General features: G+C 34.7%; 1 protein-coding gene across 1 annotated transcript in view; it reads right to left on the bottom strand.

Moving 5' to 3' along the window:
- The window catches only part of RYR2 (ryanodine receptor 2 (cardiac)), a gene marked incomplete at both ends in the record, with an annotated part of 182510 nt that overhangs the window by 13782 nt on the left and 141496 nt on the right, over positions 1 to 27232 (bottom strand). Inside the window, 14 exons of the mRNA XM_008945486.1 lie at positions 2513 to 2572; positions 3482 to 3652; positions 3992 to 4084; positions 5650 to 5737; positions 6148 to 6388; positions 7765 to 8085; positions 8724 to 8854; positions 10845 to 10926; positions 12925 to 13163; positions 14785 to 14845; positions 19277 to 19326; positions 22574 to 22695; positions 24731 to 24795; positions 26373 to 26488. Coding sequence (XP_008943734.1) covers positions 2513 to 2572; positions 3482 to 3652; positions 3992 to 4084; positions 5650 to 5737; positions 6148 to 6388; positions 7765 to 8085; positions 8724 to 8854; positions 10845 to 10926; positions 12925 to 13163; positions 14785 to 14845; positions 19277 to 19326; positions 22574 to 22695; positions 24731 to 24795; positions 26373 to 26488 — 1840 coding nt within the window. The remainder of the gene's footprint in view (positions 1 to 2512; positions 2573 to 3481; positions 3653 to 3991; positions 4085 to 5649; positions 5738 to 6147; positions 6389 to 7764; positions 8086 to 8723; positions 8855 to 10844; positions 10927 to 12924; positions 13164 to 14784; positions 14846 to 19276; positions 19327 to 22573; positions 22696 to 24730; positions 24796 to 26372; positions 26489 to 27232) is intronic.

The raw sequence follows: 27232 nt of genomic DNA on the forward strand, positions 1-27232 counted from the left end.
ACATGGTGTCTGTGAGAAGCAAAACTGGTTAACAGAAAACATCATTTGAAGACAGACTATTGCTATAATTGGAAGAAAACCAGCCACTTCAAAAAGTAATATTTTTCCTCTGTTTTGAAAGCCACCTTACACAAAAACTATATAACTAAGTTACATATTAATTCATAACAAAAAATAATTTACATTTATAAGACCATTTGGTCTAGATCCCTTTTATATCTGACTCAATCAGACAAGAAAGACGTAGTATATGCATATAGCACAATGGCATGATTTTTCTTAACAAGAAACATCATACCTGACTGTATCTGTGTCACAATAATGAATGAATAGTAACGACATCAGTCAATTATGGAACAAATTATATTGTACTTTATAAATAACTACTGAATTTAACTTTATACATTACACATTTAACTAAGTTATACACTTAGGTTCAATGTGAACTCTAAAATGTGTCAGTGCTCAATGATTACTAAAAGTTATTTTTCAAGCCACTGAGAACAACCTACTTAGCAACATATAACAAGTCATAATAAAGATGATAAATACAAGAATTAAACAAAATTTTGAACTCCTAAAAATACCATATTTTGTCTGTAGTTGAGCTACTTTTCACATACAGGTCAAAATCGGAGCTTTTTCAAAGCTAGTAAACAAGTATAAATATAGCTATAAAATAAAAAGTACCTATAACAGCTATTTAGCTTTGTTAGCTAAGTATTATGTGGTTCCCTTTCAGAATGTCATCTTCCACTGGGAGTTTATTTTACAATTAGGAAAATGCAAAGGCACTGCTGAAAAGTTTACAGATGGAAAATCTCAGTGTGTACTTTGGGTTAGCTAAAATTACTTTCCTCTTAACTATCAAGGCACTGTGACATTCGATCCATGTAAGTAATTTAAAAGTACTTTTATTCTCATGTCTTATAAACAGAGGAGGTAATATGTTGCTGAACAGTAGCAAACTTTTAACTGAAACAAAGGAAGTGTCTGAAGAGAAAGCATAGGTCAAGTTATTAAGAAACATCATTACTCCAAGGCAACAAAGCAGTAATAGACAAAAATTTCTTAATAGCAGTATGTAGAATGTAACCCTAAAGAAACAAAATAGAAACAAGTATTTAAAACAGGAGGACAAGAAGCAGCATGAAATGCCAGACAAGACGTACAACGGCATGGCTCACAAAATGACAATAGACACATACTGAAAATGTTAGAACAGAAATATCTATTTTTATCATTAAGAAAACATTACTTAAGTTCACACAGAAAATCATAACACATTTAAGGTTTGTATGTTCATGGCATGTACACTGATTGAGTAATATTGTCCATGAAGGTCTTCATAAATACTTTTATTCCTAGTTCTTTGCTGATGTGGTTTCTTCTGGTTCTCAGTATATAAGAATATTTGCTATATAAGGATAAATATTTCAAGCTTTTTATAGGATTTAACCAAATCTTTTGTTTTCAATGGTAAATGTTTCTACGTGCAATCTCTATCATTTCAAACTACTGGACCTTTATTTGTAATAATTTATGAAAAAAAGCTAACTGCTAGCTCTGCAAAACGATGTATCTTTTTGTGAGCAACTCACCATAAACCCTAACTTCCACATAGTCTTGCCTGACATTGCCACAATATACAGAAAACATAAGATGGGATAAAATGAATCTTCAGATATTATTCAAGAAGAACCAACATCACCAAGCCACTGAAAAAAGAGATCCAAACATTTGTTGCCATGCATGGAATTGCAATGGAATACAGACTTCTGGATGTTTCTTAAACACCCTTTCAGTAAAAAAAAAAAAAAAAAAGCTAGATGTCCAACTCACATGTTTATTCTCTTGTAACCATTTAATGAGGACAGGAAATATTAGTATATTAGTTAGTCTTTTCCTTGAGATGAATAACACCTGGGGTGGGGGAAGGAGTTAAAGGACAATCCTAAACAAAGCACCATCCACATGTCCAATTCCATCTTCCTTCAACAGAGAAGAAATGTACGACATTTTATTACACTTCTGTATTATTTCCCTAGGACTATTCATCTGGCATTAACTGGACTTTGAAACCAAAAACCTACACTTTTTCCAAAATACTTTCTTTTCCCTGGTCTGAAAACCAAGAGTACTTCAGAGTACACCAAAGTGGCAGATTCCTTTCCCTTCAAACTTTAACAAAGTAATGTTGAGCATTTTGTAGATTCTATCCTGAATTACAGAAGGTAGAGTTTAAAGAGTAATAGACCTTGCTTCCACCTCCAATTTCATACTGATAAGTGTGCATAGGCTGGGATTTGAAGGGCCGTGTGTTATTGTGTATGTGCATATATAAACACACTAAAAACCTACTATTTAACAATTAACATGGATGAGTTACTTGATGGAAGAGAAAAAGGGACTACAAGTTATCGTAATGAACCAAGGCAAGTTGTTATTATACATCACAAACAAACAAATTCAAAGGAAGAAAAATCATGTTTAAAACCTGCCTATAGATTACCTTGCCCTGGAGATGAAGATTACTGCGGATGATATCTCGTACTTCATCTTCAGTATCTTTCTGTCAATAAATTACAAATCGTATAAATTGGGAGTAGAAAGTAAATAAGAAAAGATATTGTTCATACAAATGTCAGCCTTGGGCTTAGTTCAGATGATGAATAAAACTGACAATATGGAAGACTGAGGAAATTCTCAGTGGTAATAAGTCTTTTTGTATCAGGTCAGAGCTAGCCATATCCAAGCTCACAGGAACAAGTTCTGGATGGCATCATTCATATTTGTTCACAGCAACACACTAAGTGCAAATCTGAATTAAAATTACTAGTATATACATATTTCAGCAAAAGTTTGACCAAATGAAACCAGTACCATGAACAAAGCCTTCTCTGAACTGATTTATTTTTCTTTTGGAGATCTTTTATCCTTTATTAACATTCAGTTCAGCTGTCCAAAGGTCATATAACCTACTAGGGTATTTAAAGTACCACAGCTTGAGAAAAGTAAACTGTGAGCTTGCTCCTAGAAGAATCACTTTTAAGAGAGTCTGTCCCTACAGAAATTCTTGCACTCGCATGGCAGTGACCAAAAGGAATTAGTTATGATATTTGTCACAGAAGTTAGGAAACATCTAATTCTTATTTGCATTTCCAAATTTAAGCCTCATAAAATATAACTGCATAATCTAGCATTAAAAATTAAGATGAGAAATAACAGGTTTAATTTAAGAATGTCATCCCTATTCATATACTGATAATCTAGAAAATATGTACAAACTGAAATGTTCTATGCCCTGAAAATGAGAACAATATGTAGAAAACTATCTACCGTAGTCACCCATTGTACCTTTATACAGCAGAATTATAGTCTCAGTTATTTGTGTCATGCTGTAAGAATAAGTATGGTAATATTCAAAGAATTTAATTAGTAAAATTTTTCTACCTTTTAGAATTGCAAAAAGTGCACTTACCATACTGAATCGATTTTTCGCCAGTGCAATTAGCTCTTGGTCGCCAGGAGCACAAATGTTCAGGCCAATGGGAAGTAACCTCTTCAGTGCTGCCACAATCAGAGAAGTCTGCATAGAGTACCGGTCACCTTTCCGCTTCATCTTCTTTCTCTCCTGGTCAGAAACTGCTGCCTGCAGCATAAAGCAAAGATGAAAAAAAATACACTATTTAATAAAGGAATTTTACTATCAGCTTTGTCCTCATCTCTGGTTTGAAAATTTCCTTACTGCCTATACAGCTGCAACTTTATCCAATGAACTGCCATTATTTCGTTGCCAATAATTTGCACCAATAACTTGAAAGTCCACCATGTTTCTCAAATGACTACATTTTGATTGTCAACCCAGTGTTTCCAACAGATATTGTTACAAAAAGAAAGAAACAAACAAATAAACAAAGAGTGCCCCTCTGGAGTCCCCCTGTCTCCTTCCGCTCTGCAAAGAGAAAAACACAGAAAAACTTTACACTACCTTGGACATCTTAGATTTCGTGTCACTGATAAGGAAAGACATGTTGTTGATTTCATTCTGTACCACAAAATTCTGCTCCTCCCTTTTGAAATTCTGGAAACATATAGATCTCAATTAGCAGCACTTATGATACACAGGGAAACCATTTAAACAGACCTTAAATAAAAATATAAATTAGTTGGAAATCTATGAAATCCATAAGATAAGACAAGGATGGAAAAAATCAATGCATGATCAATAATGACCTTAAATTCCAGATTTATTTACATGACATGACTCAAGAAGTTGTGCGTGTGTTTGTTTTGGGTTTGTTTTTGGTTTTGTTTTTGTTTTTTCTGTTAAAGAGATGTTTCTCTGGCTATGAAATAGCTATGATAAAAATCTCACTCCTTCTCTAATTCAGTATAAAAATATTTCCTGGATTTTTGCTTAATAGTAAATAATTCATTCTATTTTTTCCCCCATTATGAATTCCACTATATTCAGATACATATGAAACTTGAAATAAAAGACTGAACTTACAAATGCATAAGAAATTGAATGATCCAGCGTCTATCTGTGTAATGAGTTTCTATTCACAGTCATGTTCACAATAAATCTTACAATCAAATTCAAGCATAAGTACACAAATAATAAGGCATGTTGTTTTCCAAACATCAGAGAACTGAAGTTATGGCAGAAAAGAAATTTAGTATAGACAACCATCCACATACAGAGATCCAATGCCTGAAATTATTTAGCGTCTTCTGTTTTTGGTTGCTTGGGTTTTTTTGTTTTTGGTTGTTGTTGTTGTTGTTTTTGTGTGTGTGTGTCTGTGTGTTTGGTTTTTTTGGTTTTCTTTTATTCCCTTTCCAGGATTCATATGAATTATGTTTTATTTTTATTTAAGCACTATCAGTGATGGTGCCTGATTAGGTCTTAATGCAGATCCCTTGGTTATTGCACATGAAGCAGAAGAACCACACTTGAAAATCAAGGGTAAATTTTGTAGAAGTGAAGTTAAGAAGAAATCCTTAACTGGTAAAATTTATGCAGTTGTATCATTTGGAAAATTATTGTAAGACATATTTGCTGTTTCCTTGCTCACAGAACACTTACTTTCCGTTGTTCAATCCAGCTACCGATTTAGTCTTAATAATTGAATTTGATACCTGTAACTTTTATTAAAGAAACAAAATACACTGCAACACAAATTAAGTGACTGCATAAAGAGCTGCACTTTTCCTTCATGAAACCCTTATTCTATTAGTCATGTTGAGAATCTTTCCACATGATTTTTATTGTAACTCTGCCAAGAGGCTTCAGGCAGACAGACCGTGCAATCTAGGAAAATGGACTTTAATGACACAGCTACTACTAATTTAGTAGTCATACATCCTGGTTATAAAAAGGCTCTGGGGCTTAATATATACAAAAAACCTCCAACAATGAATCACAACAAACCAACCAGAATTTCTATTAAAAATGTCTACAATCAGTGTTACTATGCTACAAAGCATCTATCAACTTTCCTAGCTACTCAGGCATTCCAAAAGAGTCAGAAAACTGAAAGTCATTAATGCCTGCCCATTTGCAGTCTCACTTCTGTCATTAAATGAGTTTTCCTCAACACAACCACTAAATAATTGATCTGTCTACTAAGGAACCTGATTACTTACATGAGACTTTGACCAATAAATGAAGACCTCAGCCACCATGCGGAACAATTCTTCTGCTTCAGGGTTGGGTTCTTTCAGCCATTTTGCCCTAAAATTTGGTAAAAAGGTGGAAATGTGGATGATCCCCACTAGCTTTATGCTTTGAAATCAGTTTACAACAGTTTACAAGGATACAAGCCTACAAAATGAAGCATGCAAGCTCTTAATCCTTTCTGATAGCAGCAGCTTTTTGATGTCCTATTTTAAAACCCTTAAAATCCTTTTACTTTAATCCTAGGTCTAATCCAAGAGATTTGGATTGCACCTTTTTTTGCAGTTTTCTCATGAGAAAGACCCCAGCTCCTCTGAAAAGTCATAAAGCATCAGCCTGAGCAACTTCAAGATTGGCAGGCTGAATAAAATTAATTACTTCAGTGCTAGACATATCAAGGGATAAGAAATGGTATCAATAAACAGGAAAATTTTACAGAATTCATCGACCTATTCCTCTCCACATACCTGTTATAGTCCACAAATCTAATCAACAAAGGGTAGAAGGCATAGAGGTCCCGTGCCAAAGTGGTGAACTCATCTAGGATGAGCAGTTCAGCCTCCGACATGTCACCTCTGCCTTCTGCTCTTAGATGTTCTTCATCCGATACAACCACTGCTGCTTTTTTCTTTAGCTTATCCATCAGTGGCAGGAAATGTGTCTTTAAGAGCTGTGGCTTCGCTTTGCTTATGATGGGCTGGGAAAACACTATTTAAGGCAATGAGTATTATATACCTGGCCACAAAATATAGATAAAAATTTTTACCTTTCCCCTCTTTCTTGGGTCTTATTTCTAGGCTACTGAGTAAAATCCTGTCCCCATTGAAATCAGCAGAAGTTTTGCCAAGAATTAAATGTGGTCAGGATTTCACACAGTCGCACTTTGTCACTAGGAGGGCAGAAACTACAGCTTCACAGACTAACCCTGCAAGATCATAAAACCTGAAACGCCTCATTACTGGCATCCTGTCAGCATACTGGTATTTGTCTGCCTTGTTTTGTTAAGTAATATAGAAGCTGTTTAATGGTATATATGGGAGGAAACATATAGCTACATAATGCACATACAAGTTTTCTCAAAGGCTTCCCCTTTGAAACTTGCATTTTAGCTTGAGTGAAGTAGAACTGGAAAGCATGCTCTAGTTATTTGCAAACCTACTGAAATAGCCTGTATTTCTTATACACATTAGGACACTTGAAAGGCTTGTTTGTAGATAAAAATGAGATTGATTCAACCATTAATCAACCAGCCATCTGAGATTTGTTAGCACAAGCTTTTTGCAAATCTACTCATAAAAGTGAATATGTAAATTAGCACTTCACCTGTTCCCATTACTGAAAAATGATTTGTAACATATCCATTAGATTATACAGACTTTTATGCAGTTACCACTTATCCTTAGAGTGCTTTACATTACTAACCCTCAGAATGCTAGGTATCCAGACTGCTACCATAAATGAAATTATTACCACAATAAGGACTTAAAAGTAATAAGAAAGTCTAATTGAAAAACTGAATTCACAACACCTAAGTGACTATTCCTTATAGATTGCAACACTGAGAAACAAATTTTATAAAATAAAGTTTAAGGAGTTATCACAATTAAGTTAATGTAAGAGTTACTCAAATGACATATGCTTTTCCACATTTCATTGTAGTAGATGTTAGACATATAGCTTCAAAACAATACTTTGAGGATTCAGCACTCATACAGAGTAGCAAACAATTTTGTCTCTGCAAAAGGCAACCCGTTATATAATGAATTTGGGCTAAATAACTATAGTCCTTTAATTCTACATACTGCAAAATGTATATGTGGATATTATGAGGGAAAAGAAATAGTCTACTATACATCCTATATTACCTACTAAGAGATTAAAACATACTGCTTACAATGCTCTTTATACTTAATATTTCTGGCTCATCAAGGTCTGTGTTATTTAGAAGCACAAAAATATGAGTGATGTTCTACTCCTGTTTTAACAGGGTCAATACAGAGTAACCAAGAGTGTAGATATGTGTACACACACACATTCTGAATATACACACACGCTCGTCTGTTTATTTTTTTCATATATTTTACCTGCTAATCTCTTCATCCAGGCTCCTTCATCAATACCAAGGTTGTTATAGATGATTTTCAATATGTTACCCAACAGAGTGTTCATGTGCTCTGATGTCAAGGCTGTGCAACACATCTCAGCCTTGTCAGGATTGTTTTCTGGCCCATGCTCCCACCAGTGTGACATGTAACTACACAGCATTGGCAGCACCACTTCCATGATATGAGGCATCTGTGTGTAACGAATACCAGACTCTGCCAGTTCCACAATTTCTTCCATTAGCTTCACCAAAGAAGGAATATTTGGACAAACCTCTTCTACACTGGCAGGCAAATTGAGAACTATTAGAAAAAAAAAAAAGAAAAACCAAACAAACAAAACAACACAACTAAGTCATAAATGGAAAATAATTAAATTTTTATTGTATACAACTTCTGTTTTCTATTTACATTTATGCACTTCTGATCAAAGGGAAAAAAAACAACAAACACAAGAAAAATCAGCTAATATCATACCATTGAGCAATAAATTGTTTATATATAAGCTTCTATAATAAAACACTCTATTATAAAACTATATGGAAGCTTCAATAATGTAACTATTATAGAATGAATTCAGAAAAATCAGATGCACTTTGTTCTATAATATTAGAAGAACTAAAATTATTGAGTGAAATATACAATTTTATCATCAAAAATATAATATCTGAGATATTTAAAATGTGTAAAGTAATTAAATAAATAGATTCCAAAGTGGTATTTTGAGAATAGTATCTCTAAATTAAAACATTGGCATCTTTAGAAATGTAAAATAATGGTTTTTTACCAGACTTAGCCCACTGATTTGGGAAAGAAATACAACCAAGAGATTACAAGAAAATTCTTGCACAACAAATTGTATGCCAAAATACATGTATTAAGGCAAGCAGCAATTACAGTGAAACTGTTTTCATAACCATCATATGAGTTTCTGAAAATACCTGCTCTGTCTCTTGCATTCTTGGTATTGTAAATTGAGTAGATATTATGTTTGTTCAAATGAGTTTCCAAAAAAGCCACTGGAAAGGCACCTGAGAAGGCGGCCAAACATTCTCCTAGTGCTGATCGTTGCCTGTGAATTAACAAACATCATTAAGTACACACATCTCTGATGACTGACTGCACCTTGGCATAGTTGTATGCCAGACTTATTTTTATTGCAAGATGAGCTCATCTCAAAGAGATAAGCTACTACATTATTAGTATCACCAACACAAGAACAGGTAAAAGAAATTGAAGTCCAGCAACCCTCTGCTAATATATGAATGAAATGTTAAGAAATAAATGTCAAAGGTGGCCTACTTAGCTGTGCACAAATGAGGAACATGCAGGGGAAAGCCCAGTGTCATCATAACAATGCCTTCTGTTCTATTGCTTTCCTCCCAGCTTTACTGACTTTATAATCTCTACTATTAAGAAAAAGCTCCTGAATTGACAGAGACCAAATACAACTATCACTGTATCTGAGTGATATGTTTCTTTTCCTGAGAAACTGTAATAACCAGACCTTGGTCTAGCATGAAAGTCAAGTTCTTCAGAGAGTGGAAAATTGCTTCTACTGATCAATAACTCTGAAAGTTTTGCACAAAACCTTGAAAACTTGCTCTAATCTCTTAAAATGTATGCCAACATTTATTTGATAATCAAAATTCTTTCAGTGTGTCAAAACTGTAAAAAGCCCATCTCTAGGAAGAAATGATGCCCTGTCAACTTCACTTGGGTTCTTCAGGGGACATTTAAAAATATTGTTTCTGATTTCCAATTCAGCTGATCAAGGTAGACTTTAGATACATGAGAGATCCCTAACTACTGAAGTTGAGCCACCCAGATGACAGAAATCAAGGAGACCCATTAAGTTCCACTTAAAAAAAAAAAAAAGCTTCCAAACTGATCTTGTAATTTAACAAGATTCATCTTCCGTCCACAGTTTATCTCATTTTAGGAACTTAGACTTTTTCTAGATCTAACTCATTAAACTTGATATTATTAAATCAAACTTCATTCCCATTATTATTTATCCTGTTTGCTTCACCTTCCTTCTTTTCATTGTCTTCATGAGCAAAACATACAACCATCACAGCCACTTACAAAGAGCATGCTGCATGCTCTTCACATGCAATAAAAGCTGTAGAGAACCACAGAAAAAATTGTCACTTACACTGACATATTTTCTCTTAACCACAAGCCTCACATCACTTATTTGCAAAATACCAAACCAAATTAATTTTATACCCCTTATGAAATGAATGAGACCTGGTTTTCCACAGATGTCTATTTTGTTACTTATATACATTGTTACCCACCTTCACGTTTCCTGTGATATTGCCACCAAGTAAGCAAGGGTATATCATGGACCTAGTCTGGACTTATGCAATGGTTGATTTTCTGGGCGGTGTACAGATACATGGATTTCCTAGATTACTGCTGTCGATATTTGAAATGTATAAGTTCTGTTTAGCCTTCCCTCAGAATAGTGCTAGTCACTACAGGGCAACTACTCAGTTTTCAAAACTGAATTATCTAGATAGCTCTATTTTTCAGCCAAATACGGTTTATATAGACCAAATGTAACTTTGAGGAAGGTTAGCAGATACACAGGTGCACAAAAAAAAAGCAACCATAAAGTCTCATTTCCCTGGGTAATTGAGCTAGAAAAGAAGTAGTGTTGTATGAGTGACAAATAAATTAAATTAAATTTAGGGTAATGAGAAAGACATATGCATCATAATTAACCAATAAATAAGGGAGTTGAGTTGAATGACATATTTCTACAGTTTCCCAGTTGAACCTCAAATCAAGTTATATTTGTTGTAAAGTCAGATAATTTTATTTGTAATTTTTGTTCTAATGGAGAAATATATTTTGACAAACTTACAATGCAATATTTTAAGTGTATTATAATAAATGAAGTTGCAGTCCACTTAACATCTAAGCACCTTTTTTTCCTCTTAAAATGTCTTTCCATAAAAAAATCTCTTCCTATACTAATTTCTGGACTGCAGATTCATAAATGTAAATATAAACACAAATATTAAAAACAGAGGAACATTCTTCCTTCTTACCGCTCTACATAGATACTCTTGCTGGTTCCCAGAGCATATAAACTGGCCAATATTCTGTAGCAGGAGACCTGAACATCTTCCACTGAAGAGAAGAAAATTATAGGTATGAAGAGATTTTTCTTTGCAATACGTTTGTGTATAATTAAAATACATTTCTTTTGACAACGACTGGATGAATAAGGTTAAACTATCAGAAGTAATCCACAGAAATCACTCTCTAAATACAAAAAAGTCTTCTGCCCGCTGAGTGCCATAGCTTCTACTCAAAACTTCCATTTACTTCAATAACAAGTTAGCAGCTAAGACAACAAACATATTTTACTAGTGCATCAATTTTCTGAAATTAATGGCATACCAACACTTTATGGATAACATCTAATTGCATAATCTGAGAAACTACTAATTTAAGAACTATAAAAAATGAGTATCTGAGTCTTTTATATTTTGCATGTAGCCTTAAAGTTTCATGGCAAATCAAATAAAATCCTGAAAAAAAAAAAAAAAAAAACCAAAACACAACATTAGGGGAAAAAAGTGATTTACAAATCTAATACCACGCTACAAAATACATTACAAAAGAACGCCAATCCCGGTTAAACAGGTATTTAATTCTTTTAATTACAGTTCATATTTTTTAAAAGTTAGACACAAGTATCAGTTAATAACATGTACTTAATTTACACTTCAGACTCACAAATAATGAAAAATAAATCTTTTAGATCTTATGAATAGTTCACTGAAGAAATTATCAAATTTTCCAGTAATAAAAGTGTGAGAATTATCTTAATAACTATCTGAAAAAAATGCTTTTACAGTGTAATCTGCAGAAACAGTGTAAGAGCAGTGTATCATCAAGAAGGACAACACCACCAACCTTTTCATATGTGTTTTTTCTAGTCTCTCCCACAATGCTAATACATTTCCCAAATACGCAACAAAACGTTGGAAGTAAAATAGAACAAGACTTAATGAGCTGGGAAAGCCTACAAGATAACGCACCAAAGCCACATATCCCAGCTTTTTACTATACTGTTCAGATCTTCTTGGAGTTGAATAATTTTAGGTAACAAAAGTAATCTCAGGAACACTGACCCATCTTTGTACATGACCACACCATGGAGTAGTTTTTACCTGTAGTAATACTCTCAAGTATAAGCACCAGCTCAAGATGATTGTCATCAGAGTAGTACAAAGAAGATAATCTTATTCTTAACAAGTTGTAAAATGAAAATGTGCCTAAGGAAAAATAGCCTTTTCAATTATGGTCTAGAGAAAATAAGCAGGCACTATTGAAACTAATTATTCCCAGTTTATGAATTCTAAATTGGGCATTTGACACCAATGTGGCATATGTAGAATAGCTAATTAAGAATACATCTTAAGTGAGAAAGTATCAAAGACTAAGTATGAAGTTCCAAAACATAAAATACCAGAGATCAAAATTTATACAAGGCATGAACATGTTGATGTCTGAAAAGAAGTGATTTATGATGAACAATTGATCTACGTGAACACCACAGATTACTTTTTCTGGATACTGTCACAGTCTTCTGAATTTTACAGAAGTAATTTAATGAGAAAAGTGGATGTTTACACCTCATCACATTCAAATTTATCAATACAAATGAAAATTTTCCAAAACATGTCTCTTAATACTATTGTAAATAACACTTTTTCCAGAGTTTAAAAAGAGAAGAAATATAATTTAATATTCTTCTCCTCCAGGTCCTTCTCTCAGTTGTTTCCATAACTAAATTAGCTATATACAGAGCAGAATTGTCTCCTTTAGTGACTTTTCACACAAAAAAGTCACAGTAAATCTATGGTAAAGTTATAAGGAAGATTGCATCTTCTGGCTGTCTGATCACAGCCACATTTACTTTAATATTTACATAAAGTCCAGTAAAACCTGCAGTTCTAGATCAATTACGGCAAATGTTTGATTACATCAGTAACAACTTTGTTAAAATGGGATAGGATTTGTCCTTTGTCCTTCCCTAACAGAACTGAGAATCTAGCAAAGCTTACTAGGTGTCACTACAGATATTATAGTGGCGTGGCACTTCTAAATAATACATACATATCAAATCTTCGCCAAACTGGTGTTGTCCAATATGCTCAAATAATGAAGATAGCACTGGCAGGAGAGCAACTGTAGTGTAATTAATGATTTGTGTAACTCCCTTTGGCTGGTTTCTGCTGTGTGTAAACTGGCCTTGCTTAAGGTTTTCCATTGTTTTCTCCAGATCCTCAGCAGCATTGTCCAAAAATGCTCTCAATGCCATCTTAACAGATTCCAGACCAGTTTTCATCACAGTCCTGTATATAGCATGCAAAGTGAATGAAAAAGAATATTCTATTAGACAAGCATGGAATAAATCCTGGTCTTGGCTTATATGAAATAGCAGATAAAGATCTGAAGAAAAATCTTTCATATTTTGATATTGTCAAATCTTCTCATAGCAGAACAACTGACTGAAAGAACATTCCATAGGCATCCTGCAGAACACAAGGATATTCTATCCGGTGTACTATTGAGGAAATAAAGTCCTCTAAAATTTATAAATTGATATATTTACCTTCAGAGGGGAAAAACAAGCCTAACAAAGGAGTACATCTGCAATTTATGACTCTAGGAAGAGAAGAGCTATCTCAAGCTAGAGCTCAGAAAGTTTTCCCAACCATGACAGTCGTATTTCTACCTCCAGAATAAGGGCATCAAAAAGCAATAAGTAAAACCTACCAAATCTATTTAAATGCATAGATTACATAATGCATAACACCATAATCAGTTATGTAATCATATAACCCAGGAGGATTATTACCTTATTTGTTTTAACTAGCGCAATTACATAGATCCTTTGTTCAAGGAGAGTATCCACATAGGCATGCATGAAATAAATCCAGGTGAAATTGTTTTGTAATTTGAATAACACTCCAGTTGATTTGTTTGTGTGTTCATTTGAGTCAATACACACAGGTTCAATGGCAATATATTCAAAATTTCACATAATTTCCATGAACCTATTCACCCCCATCTGGAACTATCTTTACATCTCTACCAAGAGCTGTAATTGGTGACCTCCACCTGTGCCTGTATTCCATGTGTATTATTGCATAGAGTAGGGACAATTTAGGACAAAAAAGCAAAGATATTGCAACCAAAAGGATTACCATGCAACAGCTGACCCATATTAATGACCATGATCATGACCGCTCTCCACAGTAAACAGAAAGTAAAACTTTTTAATTTAAGCCACTGTGAAGATACTGAGAAAAAGAGCGATCTGCCTGTAATCCAGTCAATTCTTTGAGAGTAAATGCAAAGTGAAAAAAAGTTATCTTTAATTTCCGTGGAGGCATTTTAAACTATCACGTTTTATTTCACAGTTGCAAAGACCTAGAAGTCAACTATCAACACACAATATAGTTAATGAAAAGCAACACATTACCCTCAAATACTTCAAGACTGTCTCATCTATAAACCTCACAATGGCTCAAGAGATTCAATTTAACTTAAAACTATCACTTAATTTGACATAAAGGGTTTTTTTGTTGTTGTTGTTCAAATTATAACCTGAATTAACTTTGCAATGAAGACACTCTGTGAGACAGATTTACTGCACTTCTGAATTTTTGGATTAAACAGTGTAAGCAAAAGAATAAAATATTTCTGATGTTATTGTGCTTTTGGGACAGTCACATGATTAAAATGAGATGAATTAACAGCCAGCAGCTCCCGAATATCATAGAAAAGTGCAACCTATAGACATTGTCTTACCTAATCCTAGTAATTAACCTACTTTGCAAAGGGAATTCTTTTCAGTACTGTAACTTCTTGAGATTTGAAATTCTGTAGCTTTACACAGGTAGCCCAAATCTGACTTCACATTATTTTAAATTATTTTCTTTGTACTTCAGAAAATACATTCTATATTACCTCGCATCCAAGGTCTGGCCCAGTATATGAAGACAGTTGACTATTGATGTTGCATCATTTCCTAAACAGGGAAGAAAATTATCAACCAATTAAGCTGAGCATGCTATATAGCATACCTAAGCTCTCCTAACTGTATCTTTGATTTTAATGAAAGAGTAAATGACATAGCAGAAGAGCAATTGAACTTCTGCATAATTTTATCATTCATGTTAAAAAACATGCAGTTTGTTGTCTCAGCCTTGTTTTCACAAATGCAGTAAACTAGAGGCAGTAAAGCATCTCATCAAACAGCTGAGGCAGTCAAGATGGAAGCACTTCAATGTGGGGTTAATTAGAGCTGCAGTGTACTGTCTGATTTTCATTTAAGTTCTATAAATTTTGCTTTGATCGATTTAAGTTGAATCTGAATAGATTCTGAACATTTATTTTCCCCGTCTCAGTAACATAAAAGCTGTTAACTTTCACAAGCTGCTATCGCAGGAAGAGAACATTTATATAAAATGTCATCAAAAAGATTAGTTCCCTGGTGTTACCAACAGGCAGCAGCCATTTATAGCAGGATAAGGTGTGGCCCACATAACTAAAAGTCTCTGACATAATATGCATCTCCAATAACTAATTATCTTTTTTTCACAGTTACATATGCAAAGAGAGGACTTGCACACAACACACCTTATATGCTTATGTACATCCCAAGATGTTGCCATGTACAAGTCACCTCTAAATTCACTTTTTAAATCCAGAACAGATTTAAGCTACACTAATTTGGCTCACAGTTTACTTATTGATTTTAAATTTCTTCCTTCTCTTAATTAGGAAACTTTGAAGTTTCTTAATTTAAAAAAAAAAAAAAAGAAAAAGAAACAAATTGAATTTTTAAAATATATTTTTTTTCTGAAAATAGTTGTCTGTAGACAGTGTACTGTCTCACTGCTGGTTATTTCTCTTGAAAACATCAGCAAGCATACAACTAAAATTAGTAACTGTTTCAGTAAACTAGAGATTAAAAAAGATAATTTGCAAGGGAGTGGGAGGTTTATTTCAGCACTGTGAATGTTGTTTTCGCTATCAAATTAGGAACTATTGTTGTGGTGTTCATCCACAGTAGATTAAACAAACTTGAACCACAGTTTCCATGGCTGCCCCTAGACAAGCAGCCTGTTTGCACTGGCACTGGTGGTAATGACAGTGAGCAACATATAGAAAAATATATATAACAAAATATAGTGAGCAAATGAGAAAACTGAGGTGGCCTAAAAAAATCCTACCAAAAAAATCTACCTCAAAAGATTAAATTTTTTCAGTTCCTATTTTTTTTCCTCTTACTATTTTACTGCTCTGGTGTTTTGAATGCCAGTGCTTATGAGAGTACAGGACTCTGCTAATGCCAGCAAGGATGGAGTAAAGTACTCAACGCACCCCAGACTAAGACTGGATCAGGCTGTCATGAAATAGTATCTTAATATTTGTTATGCTGGTGTGCAGTACAGAGATGCTCACTTGAGTTCCCTGAGAAGTTACATCGGTAATCTGTTTATAACATGTAGACACATTTCAAGAGCTATATATTTATCAAGAATCAGGTACTTCATGTGCTGCAACCAGGTGGAAGGCTCAGAAATTCATCTAGCTACTCTGAACACCAGACAAGCTTTAGGCATATCCTGGAAGGAGATACTGTAGTGTGGTTAGTTCCACAGACTGGGATATTAGACCACAGTTCAGTGACCATGATAAATGCAGTTCCTGTCTATCTAATCTGACTGGCATACTAGGGTTTGGACAATTTTATCCATGCAACACTAAGACGAGACTTTCAGAATTATCATAGAATATCTGAAATGTCTCCTTCAGGCAGCATTTGTTACAGAATCTTAGAAAATGCAAACTGCAATGAAAGGCAACTTCAGATTCAGTGGAAATTCTGTGTCTTGCTTTTGTCCAATGTCATTAATTTAGTTGTTTTCACCATGTTTCTAAAACAAAAACGCACCAAAAATATTTTATTTTACTCAAAATGCCCCAGTTTGAACTTTTTTAAACATCCTTTTAAATTTAACATGGCAAGAATAGGTTTGCCTCAAACCTGAGGTCAGAAGTCAATATCAGAAATCTGTAACTTTTTTAAACTAAGTTGTGAAACCTAAAATGACAGGTTTCCTAATGAAACTAATTTTGTTACTATTGCAAATATTTCACCATATATATATATATATACACACATCTTCATTAAATTAAAAATATTCTTTTTCTATTGATTAAAAATGTTATTTGTTTTCAGAACCCTGAAAACTAGATACAGAACACTCTGACACAGAAATGAACGCGCAGTATATAAAATTCCATTACATTATGAAAGAGGAGCAGGAAGTAAGTACAATTTTATAGAATAAAAAATGAAACAAGAGCTGTTCCTTAAAGGAACTCTTCACAAAACTCAAAACAATTAAGGCTTCTTGACATGTGCAAATACCAAACCACATATGTTCAAGAGGTTTTAAAGCTAAAAGTACCCCAGAAGCTAATACAAATATCGGGTTGCTGGGTGGATAACCATTCAGCCTGTATTCCAAATGCAGTGGATCCCATGCACGACTGAGCTTCTTTAATAACCTAAGGTGCAGTCATATATATTTTAAAAAGTTGCACTATTATATCAGGAGGGACAAATGGTTGCTGTACTACAAAAGTGCTATGGATATTGGTTCCAGAAGGCCACACTGGAAGGACACTTATAAATTCAGGATGTCATTAGGCAGAGAAAGCCTTCTGTTTCGTTTTAGGAATTCCTCTGATTACTTTCTCCAAGTTCCAAAAAATGAGTGAGCAAAACCAGGCCTTCCTTATTTGATGTCTTACCCAGCTAATTTTTGTTTCCAATTACATGCGTCTGTATTACCGATACAAAGATTTTTTTTTTTTTTTTTAATTATTTACAAACTTCCATAGAAACAATGCCCCACTGGAGTTTTAAACAATATTAGTCATATAAATTCGTTTTTTTCAGTTGAGAAAATATAAAAGCAAGTGCTCAATTCACCAAAATTATTCACTACAAACTTTCAAATTCAGCCCACTAAAAATAATGAAAGTAAATCAGCAGAGCCTTAGTGATGTACAGCTACAGCTCTCAAACAGTAAAGTACTGGGGTCAAATCTACTTTCACAGTATAAAGAAATAATAATTCCATCCTGAATTATAATTCCATCATTTCAGTGACACTCCTAGATATCACGTGATTGTTTCACTCTAGAATACTTTGTGTTTAATTTCCCATTTTATCAAGACTTCTCTATACAGCTTAAGCTGTATGACTTTTACTAATGACTTTCATACATGCAGCTGTATCTTCAGAAGTACCATTCCAATACACAATAATATAAAATACTTATATAGCAAAACTATACAGCATTTTGCAAAATTTTAATAGTATACCTGAGCTACTTCATTGTTTGCAGAAACAACCTACAGTATAAACCAGAGCTTATGTGTAATTTTGTGACATATTCCACCCTTCAGAAAAAGCTGCAACAATGCCACACAGCTGCAGAAATAACTCCATTCCTCCTATGATCTTTTGGCTTTACAGGCAAATCCACTCAGCTCATCCCAAAACATATTTAAAAGCAATATCCCAAAATAACTTCCAATCTTTCTTCTCAGTTTAATGGCTTTCATAATGGTCTGTAAGCTTTTTAAACACCATACTGCTGCAGCAAGTGAGTTCCTTCCCTTCAAATTGAATAAAATATGTAGGAATTAAGTTAGATGCATGTTATCTTAATCAAATACTCATTTGCTAGATAATTAGCCAATTAGGTGTGTTCCTGGAAGTTTGCAGTGCATCCAGCACAGAAACTACATGTGCATAGGACGTACTATCCTATCATCATGGCGTAGGAAAAAATTGCAGAGTAAATGATTGTGCCACACAATACATATATTTTCATACACTTGATACAAACTTCAAATTGACTTCAATTAAGTGATTTTCACATGGCATAAAGACAAACACCGAGCTCCTGATAGATTCACATAATACCAAGAAGATAGTACACATGCATATTTGGAGTCAAGCACATCTGGGAATATTCAAGAATTCCACAGAGCATAACTAAGCATTTCAGCCCACTAGAAATTTTCCTTAATGACTTTCCAATACAAATGTGCAGTTCTGATGCTCTGTTTTTCCCAAAGGATTTAGAATACAATAACAAATTCTTTGGTAGGCGAATGAAAACCAGATATTAGTTAAGGCACATGAAAAACTCAACAACAACCGACCCCAAAAAAAATTATAAGTACAAAAGCTTTTTATTCCATCTAATAAATTCTGTGATCTACCAGCCTGAACAATTAGTGGTCTGTGAAGACCATGCATTTCAGCCATGCAGCCATGCAGCATGCAGCAAAGCAGCACGTAACACAATGCAAAAATGGCAAAGAAAACCAAGTGATGGCCATGCTAGTATTTGTCAAGGGTCTCCTTACCAAACAGTGAAATCCTATGCCTGACAAGAACTCCAAGTTTGCAGAACAGGCTGAAGACAAAAGAAAAATAAAAGAAGAGAAGGGAAACGGGGAAAAACATAAGGGAGGGGGAGAAGAAAGAAAGAAAAAATAACAGCTGATATATGAGCAGGAAAAGCAACATGATGTCACGCAGAAAGAATCAATTATCTGAGCAGAATGTGGGACAGAGTACTAAAGAAAAGAGTTTTTAAGTGCATATCCTTAACAAATATGGTTAAATAAGCACATATTACAATTGAACAAACAAAAAAGAAAAAGAAAAAGAAAAGCAAAGCTAATTAATATAAAAGCGTCCTATAATATAATCCACAAGGAAATAACCATCAAAACTTTAGAAGTAAAATGAGGTTCAGGATACCATTGACAATTTGAAAACAAAAGGTAAGGAAGTCAGATTAATTTAAGTGTTTGATGGAAAATGTTTACTTAGTCCAATTTGGATCCTGTCATCCTGAACACAGTGTGATTTTTTTTTTTTTTTTCCAAATACATTGCTTTTTAAACAGACTTAACATGAGAAATAGTCTCTTACATAGTTAAAACCCATCTGAAACAGATATGATCAATTATTTCATTTCACATGTTTTCACATTACTTGCTGTGCTGATGAGCAATGCCCACCTCATCACTCCCCCAGTCCAGCCTTTCAGAACAATGAGAATGAAGTTTTGTGTTAATTCATAGAAGCAGGAGCACGTTGTCCCACCCAAACTGACCTGGCCTCCAGATTTAGGAGGTGTTAGCTCTACCTTCATGATCCAGTTCAGTCTGAGAATTTTCTCTAATGGCAACATCAGTTTTGGTGTTATTTTTAATGCTGCAAAACCTCTCATCTGCTATAAATGACATGAACGATATCATGTCATTTTATTAGGCTATTTTATAATTAGGCACACAAGCTAGTTATCAACCTCTGATTTAAGAGCAAAAGACACCATAAGCATGTCTCCACAGTTTATGGATGAGATCTGAACATGTTGTTCCATTGACAGACAACAGCATGGTGCCAAATGGAAACATTTATGTCCAGAATCAGAACAGCCAGGTCATGTTGAATGAAGCTAATTAGCCAGTGCACAGTGATCCACTATAGCATCAGCAACAGCTCTGCTTTGAAACAAGTCTGACTGGTGCATGTTCAGGTATCTCTGTCCACTTTTTATTCCATCAGGCAGACATATGCTACATATTCTTTGATGAGGATCCTGGTTCACCCAGTTCAACAGGAGAAGCTGTGCAGAAGCATGTTACCATCATATAAATTTTGTGTCCATTCTAACAAAGACATTAAATATCTCACTATCTATTCTCTAACATGCAGATGTTACTCAACTGAATGCAGCATTCAGCAGATGCTACAATTTCACAAAGTCAGACAAGCTATTTTCTCCAGTGTAATTAGTTTAGGTTAAATAAATAAATAAATATTTCCAAATGGCCAGTACTTGGATTGATGTCCAGAACTAATTTTATGGAACTGCAGCAGTACAAGGATGTGTAAGATGGTCTAACAGATGCGAAATGTAAAAAGCCCAATACTGAAGAGGCTGGTTACAAATAAGATGGAATACAATGCCACCATCTTTCAGAAAGAGCTCTAACCCATATTTGCCCACAAAACAGATCTTGATTTAGTGTGTTTGATGGGCACAGAATGGTTATTGCTGTTGTTAACAGCTGTTGTTGGCACTGCATTATCAATACCCAAAATAATAATTATAATATATAAATTATATTTAAAGTATAAAATTATAAACTCTTCTAGCTTAATGTATGGAAGCTTATCTTCTCTGAAACAAAAAAAGCAGCCAGAAGCTGCCCTTAGTTTGAAGAAAATCCTACATATGACTTGCACTCAAACCAATCTAAAGGGAAAACTCATTAGAAAAAAACTAAAATTCAGCTTTTGCAAAGTCCCTACAAAAATGCGGGGTAGGTAGGGGTAGGGGAACAAACAACACACAACACAAAAAATAGGTTTGGAATATATTAAAATGGCCCAAAGTAACTTTTCAAGAAACGGATCACAGTTTCTGTTATCTTTACATCTTGATAATTAAGAAATAACCTGGTCAATAGCAGTGGTTACACCTATCATTCATCCAAGGTTTCCTTGCATGTGTCTTCCTCTCTTTGGCTGACACTTCTGGATGGCAGGTAACTCAGTTAAGCATGGCAGCAACTCTGATCCTTTTGCTGGACTGCATGTTCAAGAATCTCACACAGATAGACAGCATATGTGCAGAAGTCCTGAATGTATCTATGCAACAGGTATTCCGATATATCCATGTTTGATATATTCCAAAGTATGAGTTTCACTAGTATGACTTAACAACTGTGAAAATATTGTTATCCGGGATATTACAGACAGAAGAATAGCAGCTCATAGGGTGGAAAACTACCTAGATGCATGCATTTTGACAAAGTTTTTAAATTCTTTGAAGAATACCATTCAGCCAAGCTGCCAAATCACAGAGTCAAGATAGCCATTACTTACTTAGGCTTAGTATTGCTGCTAGAGACTTCAGTCAGTATTCACATAGTCTTGCAAACCCTGCGTCTGCATGACTACTGATTGGCTGGCATCAACAGCCAGGAAAGCAATCATGATATGTGTATGAAGCTGGTAGTCCACCTTACTAAATGGGAAATAAGGGTTTCAGTTCAATCAGAAGTGAAATTAAGTGAAAGTATTTCTTAGAGAGCTGGTCTAAAAATCCACAAGTTCAGAGAAAGGGTCAAGTGACTAATTCTGTCATATTACTGCTGCTATTACTATTTAGAAAACCAAAGAGCAGAAAGAATGCAACTTTCTCGTTTTTAATTTTTATGGTGGACAATAATAATGATACTTATGCAAACTCAGTTATAAAAAGTTAGGCTTTTAAATCTACCACAAAGTTTTGCAGGAACAATTTCAGTATATAACTGTTTCCAACAGTGAAAACTGATGCACAATTTTATAGTCTGTGCCACACACTGCCCAACTGCTGGATTGTTGCACATAATGCTAAAATTAAGTTCCATGCGTGCTAAAATCATCATTGCTACTTTTGAAACAGCATATAATCATAATCTGTACTCCTCTCTTCATTTTATACCAAGAATTTTCCTAACAGGAAAAGAAATTGAAAAATGTTTAATTTGTGTGTTCATAAAAATATTTCTCTGCCTCCCACTTCTCCCTTTCCCACAATCAGCTGCTGCTGTTTAAAGACAGACACACATATGCACGAATATTATTTTAAGTTTTACCTTGTCACCATTTCTTTCTCTTTATTAGAGGCATGGCCTCCACTGCTGAGAGGCCTGCTTGCTGCAGATAAGAAATACAGGCGATGATTTTTAAAATATTGATCAATCAAAGGGAGCACAACCTGAAATTACATCAGAAAAAAAAAATGGTTATCTCAAGGCTTTCTTTACAACATTCTCTATTACTCTTTGTAAATCACAACTAAAGGCAGGAGATTTCAAATATGTTTTCTGTTTTAAAATCTCTATGTATATTTTAATAGCTATTCCTCTTTGAATTTATTTAGTATTCAAGACACTTGAAATGTCCTCAGAAAAGACAGCAGAAAAAAATTTACATCTGAGACTGGATCTGTGGGGTTTTCAGAAGGAGAAGAAAGCAGAAAGTATCATTTTGTCTCATCATTTAAGATTTTTTCCAATACCATATACACAGACTCAACTACTGCTGTTCATGCCTTTTAATTTATGGCTAGAGAAAAATTCACCTACAACTGTCAGCACACTAATGGGACTTAGTTCCAGATGTTATTAAAACTCTTGAAACATTTTAACTCATGAAGTGTTTGTGCACAGAAGTTTTCCTGTTTACCTCATGTAGTGACCATTACCCAGCACCCACTGCAGGTGTCAGCCACAAGAAGGTCCAAAATAAACAGCCAATAAGAAAATTTGAAATCACTTTCTTTTTGGAGCATGGTTCAAAAGAATGTGGTATCCTAGCTTCTGAGTCAATCAACTTGGAAAAATAGTACCACATGGATTTCCAGGTACTTTAAGGTATTAAGATTGCAATCTACTGCAAGGATGTCAGGGTTAGAAAATCATGCAGACAGCTACTGTTGCTTACTTACTAATGAATTTAAAAGACACTTTGAATATTCAAACACCATACAAGCTTTTACACGTGAAAGGCATAAGCAGATTTTGTTAATTTATTATGACAGGAATCTCATGACTTTCAGCACCTGGAAGTGCAAAGTCCTGCACCTGGGGAGGAATAACCCCAGGTACCAGTACGCACTGAGAGCTGACCAGCTGGAAAGCAGTTTTGCAGAGAAGGACCAGAGGTTCTCAGTGGACAGCATGATGATGAGAGAACAATGCACCCTCACTGCAAAGGTAGCCAACAGCATCCTAGGTTGCATTAGAGCATTTTTAGCAGGTTCAAGGTGGTGATTCTTCCTCCCCACTTAGCACTGGTGAGGACAAATTGGAAGTGCTCTGTTTGATTCTGGGCTCTCCAGTGCAAGAGAAATATGGACATAACAGGAGAGAGTCCAGTGAAAGGCCACAAAGATGATGAAGGAACTAGAGGATCTTTCAAATGACAGGAGACTGAGGGAGCTGGGACTCTTTAGCCTGGAAAAGAGAAGGCTCAGAGAGAATCTCATCAACATGTATAAATATCTGAACAGAGGGTGTTAAAGAAGATAGAGCCAGGCTCTTCAGTTATGCCCCATGACAGGACCGACTGGCACAAACTGAAACACAGCAGGTTCCCTCTGATCATTGGAAAACACTTTTTTTAGTGTGAACATAAGTGAGCTCTGGCACAGGTTGCCCAGAGAGACTGAGAAGTCTCTACCCTTGGAGATACTCAAAAGCTGTGTGGGATGTGGTCCTTGGCAACCTGCTCTAGCTGACACTGCTTGAGCAACGAAGTTAGACTAGATGACCTCCAGAAGGCCCTTCCAAACTCAGCCATTCTGTGATTCGGTGATGGAGACATCAGATCATTTTAAAACAAGGAAAGAAATGCAGAAGGATACACTGACAGATACATAGCTGTGTTAATTCCAATAGCTATTGTTCACATTTATCTGCCTGAAGATTGTAAACGAGAAAAATCTCTGGAAGTACACTAAGCCAGTAAACAGAAAATATAGGGAGGTTATGAATACCATCACGTGCGTAGTCACATATCATGGAGCAAGGAAATAATGAGAATAAGAATACAGTCCTGTAAATTCTTCACATCTTTTCTTCATCCTACAGTATTTTCAGCTATTTTTATTACTACTGTTTTTAACTTATAAAATAATAAATTTAACACAGAAAAGTGCAACTATAACAACAATAATCATGTTCACTAACAAATGCTTTCTCGCTTCAACTACTTGCTATGTGACAAAGAATAAGAAAAATATACTGTACTTTGGCAAAAAACTTGATTTCTTGTTCATATGGGAAATGGTCTCCTTTGCCTCTGCTGCCACCATCTGCAGAGAGAAGAAAAGTAAGCTCCTTGTCACATATGCTAATTACAGTCTGCTCTGTGTTTTCCTTAAAAAGTGTACACCATTAATAAATAACACTGGTCAACTTTAGATGTAGATTTCACAATCCACAAACAGTATACACACTACTTAAAGTGGCATTTTATGATTACCTCATGAGAAGTTACAGCAAATTAAACATGTAAAGAAAAATTGGCCAGATCTTCATAAAAGTGTAGATATCTCATAGTCCAAAGAGATATGGATATTTTTGTGAGATGAAAATCTGATCCTATGTTTGTATTTTTCTAGTTACTGTTGATGATCTGGAATCCCGAACTCAGATTCTAATGGAACACTTTTCTCCAGTCTTTTTCAGGAAAAACAGAATTACCCAATTTTTACTACGTATTTGTGGACTTTGTCTAAGGAACAAAATTAAGGGTTAGAACTATCCAACTGAAATTAAAATTGCCACACTTCCCCCATTACTATAAAAATCATATTCTTTTCACAGATGTAATCTGATACAGCTTCCAGACTATTTATCCTTTACTTTCTTCTTTTTACTAATTCATTGAAGGACATGAATGGTATTTGTTCCACCAGAGTTTCTGGTGTTTCAGTATTTACTCATTTTCATTCCTGCAGTTGTGTCAAATTTAAGTAGAATGAAGCCATGATTATCAGGCATTACCAGCACAAGTAACCCAGTGAGTTATCAAGGCCAGACCGTTGCTACTGTAAGTAACCATGGCATATCATAATTCATATATTGGATAATTTTCACTTCAAAACAAGATAGGCTTTTGGATGAGCGCTGATTCATTCAATCTTGCTGTGGTTCCTGTCATTAATACTGTCAATTACAGCATCAATGCCTAGACATGAGGCACAGTGTACATGATGTGGCATCGCAACTCCAGTGGTCACACAGAAGCTACATCTGGCCAGGATTTTTGGTTTTTACTGCTCACGTAAGAAGATGACTTGAGCTTTACAAGGTCAAGCTTTACATGGTCAAATACAAGGTCACCAAACTTGTATTTTATTTATCTTTAACAAAAGCAGATCAAGCAGATCCTTTGTTTCATAGCACTGTTGACAAAACACATGCTGGGTGTTTGTGAAAACATTCCCATCGTGGGAGTTTGCTAAAGAGGTTTCTCTACTCAGCTTCCTCCTTCAAAGTAAATTTCAGAAAGGTACAAATGACTGATTTAATTTGCTCTGTGAAAAAGGGATTACATGTTTAATAGTAAATATCAATGTGCATGTAAGTGATTATAAATTTGTGCATAAATACAAGGAGGCAGCTAGTTCTCTTTTTCAAGGAATGAAAGTTAAAATACAGTTTTGTGGAATGTTTTTCATCTGATGACTGGATATGGGAAACTGGAATGAAAATGTAAACTGCATAATTTTCCTAAATTCATCATCTTCATCAACTATAGGAAACTAGAAAGAAAACTCCTAGTCCAAGAACGTATCTTTTAAAAAAAAAAAAATCTGATTCTTTCTAATAATATCCAACATCATGGTTAATATTTAGTTAAGAAAATGCACAAAGAGTACTATACCAAACTCCAGAATGTACTGATGGGCTTCATCCACGTATCTTATAAGTTGCTGAAGGAAACTGTAGGCAAAGCGTTTCTCAATGGAAGGTGTGTCTAATTCTAAGTCCTTAAGTCCTCTGTAAAAAAAAGCAAGTCAATTTCCACACATGCAGAAGGACTCTGTCATACCTTTCCATGCAGTCTGACACCACTTTCTCTAGTAATGATTAAGTGCTTACTAACATAAGGATTGTACTGCGTTTGAAGTAAACTGTAGTCTTAAGCTCATTTAGGTTTTGAGCAATTTATTAAAATACAACTCAGATTTCCCAAGTAGAAAATTACAGAAAAATAAATCTAGTCAGTCAGATTAATCCAGTATCATTGCAATTTCTTTCCCTTACTTGTAAGGCATTACTGTCTTATAGTTCCCTCCAAGGACTGATTCCTGGGTGGAGGAGTTTTGAAACTAACAAAATACTTTGATTTAAACAATCAAACCAGAAGGTAATCTAGTCATCCTCATAATGACTTTTCACCAAAACTCTGTTTGTAAAAAAAGAAATTTTAATAGCTCTGTAGCATGTGAAAAAACAGAACAAAGCAATGGAATTGCAGTCTACCTTTTCCAGTATGTTCCATCACAGTTACTAGTCTGATACAAGAAGTGTTTCTTCTTTCAACAAGTATGACTCTGCAAGTATGAGAGTGGATCCATGACATGGGCTGATGTCTGCTAGTAACACATTGGCAATGACACAAGCCTCAGTTCTGCAGGATTGGGACGTTAATGACAGCACATGAAGAAGCTCTGCTCAACCAGCCAGTGAGTCAGTAACCACACTGTCAGAAGTACCAAGTACATTAGTACTCAGCTATTT

Source organism: Merops nubicus, unplaced genomic scaffold, assembly GCF_000691845.1.
Source record: "Merops nubicus isolate BGI_N331 unplaced genomic scaffold, ASM69184v1 scaffold788, whole genome shotgun sequence".
Lineage (NCBI taxonomy): Eukaryota > Metazoa > Chordata > Aves > Coraciiformes > Meropidae > Merops > Merops nubicus.